The 4605-nt window shown below is 40.5% G+C and overlaps 1 protein-coding gene across 1 annotated transcript; it reads right to left on the bottom strand.

Moving 5' to 3' along the window:
* Window positions 1-3077: 3077 nt before the first annotated feature.
* On the bottom strand, window positions 3078-4072 carry LOC147611796 (uncharacterized). Its single transcript, XM_086783891.1, has one exon. It carries the CDS (start codon window positions 3678-3680, stop codon window positions 3078-3080), a length of 603 nt encoding a protein of 200 aa, XP_086640017.1. The 5' UTR covers window positions 3681-4072.
* Between the last annotated feature and the right edge of the window lie 533 nt (window positions 4073-4605).

The following is a 4605-nucleotide window of genomic DNA, read 5'->3' as shown; positions in this document are numbered from 1 at the left end:
GGGGGTAAAAATATGTTATAAAACCTCACATCCGATCACTTTGATTAGTCCAAAGATTTGGCACCAAGGGGGGGTGTTGAGAAATGTGGTGCCAAAGAGCACAAGGAAGAGGTAGGGAGTGAGAATGAGTAGCCAAGAAAGTGCAAAGCATAGCATGCAGCCACATGAGCAAAGGGATTTATCCCACATTGATGTACAAGCCCAAGGGTGTACCTCCTCATATAAAAGAGGGCCATTTCAAGCAATGAATCATATCACTTGCACTTATCTCTAGTTTGTCTATGTGTCCAAGTTAATCTATCTTGGAGTATAATGCATGTGAGCAGCCCGTAGTCTACATTAAAAAATTAAGAAATTTTAACGTGACGTACTAACTTGGCAACAAAATCGAGTCCCGATACCTTCAAAGATGCGCATGGAAATCGTTTTAATAATAAAAAAACCCTCGTTACTATCATGTAAGCTCAAATGGCATGCTCATCTTTTTAAAAAAAATGCTACAATAGCAATAACTTGTTGCAAGGCTTACTAAAGAGATCCTAGCCAAGCTAGGTGCCACACAGCATGAGACAAACACATTTCTAGTAGATGGCATACAAGATCAACAAATCACATTGATACAAAAAAGATAGGTATACGATATGGAATTGTTGCTATATTATGGCTTTAAAATGTCCTTGCACAAATTGAGTAGATGACGGCTATTAATTCATGGGCGAGTTCAACCACATACATGATGCAACCCCACTAGTAGTAATAACAATGGAGAAAATCATATGGGCATTCAAAAAGGAGTTGCACAATTAACAATTTGGAGCCAAAAAAATGGTCTTTTTAAAATAATAGAGAACGAAGATGGTAAATATAAAAATTTGTTAGATTCACCATTGCGTAACCATGCACTACTAAAAAACAATATGATACAAAGAAAAATCGTCTTTACAAGAGTACGAAGGAGCTACCACTATAAGGCATCCTTGAAGGGATGTCCTCAGAGGGTATGAGATGCAGCACATAGTTTATAACATCTCATATGTGCCCACCACAAACTAAAGAAAATACGTAGGGCACATTAAAAAAAAAAACTTGATAAAGATAAGAAAGCAACATGCCAACTCACTGCGACTAGTAAAACTACTGAGGACGTAAAACGATACAAGCCCTTCTATGACAATTTCTAACTCACAATTTTGGAAACAACAATCAACATACACAAGGTTATCCTAGGGCGGGGGGGAATATTCTTAGAATGTGCAAGGACATTTTTATGCATTGATATTTCTACATCTTAGTAAACTACCATGTTGGCCATTGCTTGAATCTTTTATTTAAACATGCTCATTGGCCACTTCACGACGACGATTAGTGTAATTGATCAATGAAATTTCTTGATACATTACTTAGTCTAGCTTGAAAACAGAAGGCTATGATTGGATCAACATGGCTTTCTATACTCTAATAAATAATTGCCTCTCAATTTGGTTACAATCATAGACTAGGCGATCAATTTGGTTGCAATCATAGACTAGGCAATTATTTATTAGAGTATAGAAAGCCCCCTTAATCCAAGCATAGCTTTTTGTTTTCAAGCTATGATTGGATCAAGGGGGCTTTCTATACTCTAATAAAGGTTTGCCTCTTAATTTGGTTGCAATCATAGACTAGGCAATGACAATTTCAACACTGCAATCATAGACTAGGCTTTCTATACTCTAATAAATGTTTGCCTCTTAATTTGGTTGCAATCAAGCTATGATTGGATCAAGGGGGCTTTCTATACTCTAATAAATGTTTGCCTCTTAATTTGGTTGCAATCATAGACTAGGCAATGACAATTTCAACACCAATTTATTGTACAAGTTTCCAATTGGCGATTTATTTTCTTAACTGTACCCTAAGAATCCATTGAAAAATATGTAAGATAACACATGCTCAAGGGAGAAAAGCGAAGTTATGATAAATTACAAGCTTGAGAGTGTAAATAAAGCAATCTCAACAGGTTCACTAAAGAATGTGCAAGATATCACCATTGTTTGATAAGGACTTTTGTTTTCATAAGGCAACAAAGAAGTTAGTTGAAAATGCAAAAGCACCCATAAGCATAGCATAAAAGGAATGACTTAATAAGATAAAGTTTTTGCATAAAGGGTGCATTTGAGTATCGAAATAAACATATCAAGTTTTCAAGTGTTAACTTGCAATTACATAAACTCGTTATAGTAAGATCTTCCTCATGGGGTGCATTAGTAGTTATGTAACCTAGTTTCTAAGCACCCTTAAGTTCTCCTTAACACACAAACATCAAGAAGTGCCAAATCTCTGTGTGTTTGGGGACATATACCATCTCTCAAGTACTACCTAATGTAAGCTTACCCATACTTCTCTACTGCTCTATCAAACTTGCGTGTGAGCACCCAAGAGAAACATATAAGAACTTACAACTTGTAAAATGTATATGTGCATCATCCCTATACCAAGAGATTTTGGGAGTTGTGGCAACTTTCAAGGCTTGGCATTCAATCCTTTTAGGGGACTATGACGTACCCACCGTGTGAAAAAAAAGCAATTGGGTTTAGTATGATTGCACCTCTTACATTTCGAAAGTACCTACAAATTAAGGTTTTGAAATTCTTAGATTTAGGAAGATTTTAATTAAGAATACCTTTGAATTAGTTAAAATTAGTAAGAAATACTTTTGAATTATGGAGGAGAAGGTTTGTCACCATTTGGGTGAACTTTATCACACAATGGAAGGGAGTTTGGAGGGCTTTGAGAGTATCCTCATCATACTTGGAAAGGGTCCTGCCACATTGCACCTCTCAGATTCAAGTGTTTGTTGTAGGCTGAGAGAAATGAAGTCAATCTGATGTAAATATAAGACAAGACAGTTTGAAACAGATGGCCGGTCTTCACGAAAGGCTACAGGAGGCAAAGGTTGATATCACTACACTTAGCGGACAAACATAAACAATGGTAAAAGCACCATTGACAGAAAATGGCGGGGGAAAAAAAAAAAGAAAAAAAGCACGACCATATACTCACAACGAGATAAGCAAGAGTCTAAAATTTTGAGGCTTTCAACTGCCTTCTTCCTTCTTGCTTTCACCACCGCCTTTTTTACCGCCGCCGCCACCGCCTTGGCCTCCACCTCCTTTGCCTCCCTTTTTCTTCTTGCCACCGTTGCCACTACCCCCACCGCCATTTCCTGTGCCGCCTCCGCCGTTTCCAGAGCCATTCCCGTCACCACCGTCGCCTTTCCCACCTCCCCCACCTCCACCGCCAGTAGGTTTGGCGTCTTCTGCCTTGGATATAACGCCCACTCCTCCATCGCCGCCTCCACCCCCACCCCCACCCCCGCCTCCGCCTCCCCCTCCCCCTCCCCCTCCTCCTCCATCGGCGCCCCCACTGCTGGACATGGAGCCGTCAATGCAGCTTGCGCACTTCCGCTCCACCCACCCCTCGAAGTCGTCTTCGATGTGGCCGGAAACATGCCTACCCGCACACAGCCTCGCCAGCAGGCCAGCCAGCATGCCCAGCACCACGATCACCACCAGCACCACGAACAGCATGCCGATGGAACCATTGGAGTGCACAGCCCCGGGTGAGCCCTCGTCATGAGCTACCACTGCCGCCGCCTGGTCACTGCTTCGTTTCAACACCAGGAGCAGGTGGCGCTGCATCCCTGGCCTTGTCTCTGCTCTTTCGACCTGCTGCAGGCTTGACAACACGTGCGTGCTATCAGCTCAAAGGTCTATTCGAGGCAGCACCCTACCCATCAACAACGCCCTTCTCTCCCATACTTATTGCTTCAACAACAAGTCAGATGATGAGAATTGAGTTGTGTGAAGAGAGAGAGAGAGAGAGAGAGAGAGTCTACAGTGCACTCTCTGAGTCTCTGACCTTACAGAGGGGACATAACTTGGAGATTAAGAAAGAGAGCGTTGCATGTTCTGGAATCTGAAGCCTCATGCTGATGAGAGAGTAGCCTGTACCCTGTACAGGGGCCTGTTATGTGCCAAGAGGCACGCTCATCTCATCATGCTTCCTATAAGCGGTGTCAGTAATGGAGTTTTTGAAAGCTTGCAAAACGGGTGTGGTTCACCAAAACAACCAAGTTTTTCACATTAATCAAGATCCAAGAATCCAAAAAATTCTTCCAGTTAAAAGAACCCCTCCTCAAAAAAAAAAAGTGAGGTATTTAAGAAAAACTATGCCTTCAAAAAAATTTGAACATATTTTAGGAGGAAAGAAATGCAAAGCCCTCTATGGCCACCCTTGAGCCCCCTTTTAGACCCCAATTGCAAATATCATATATAATATTTGAAAACCTTTTATATGCTTCCAACACCAAGTGAAAAAGTTTTGTTTTTTTTGATCGGTGAAAAATTTAATGCCTTGGAATTTGTAAAAACTCTCTTTCTATTTTTCAAGGTCAATTCTCAAAATCTGCCATTCACTTGACATTGTACCTCAATTTCTTTGTAAAATTGATCTAGGTCCTAGGAATAGAGTAATTATTAATATACAGTAACTAGTCTACTAGTAAAAAGTTATTACATAGTAACTGGTCCAACTTATTCATCATCTTTTAATTCTTTCTTCTGT

This window comes from Cibotium barometz, chromosome 46, assembly GCF_041138505.1.
Source record: "Cibotium barometz isolate CiBa-2024 chromosome 46, ASM4113850v1, whole genome shotgun sequence".
Lineage (NCBI taxonomy): Eukaryota > Viridiplantae > Streptophyta > Polypodiopsida > Cyatheales > Cibotiaceae > Cibotium > Cibotium barometz.
This window is presented reverse-complemented; position numbering and strand designations above follow the sequence as displayed.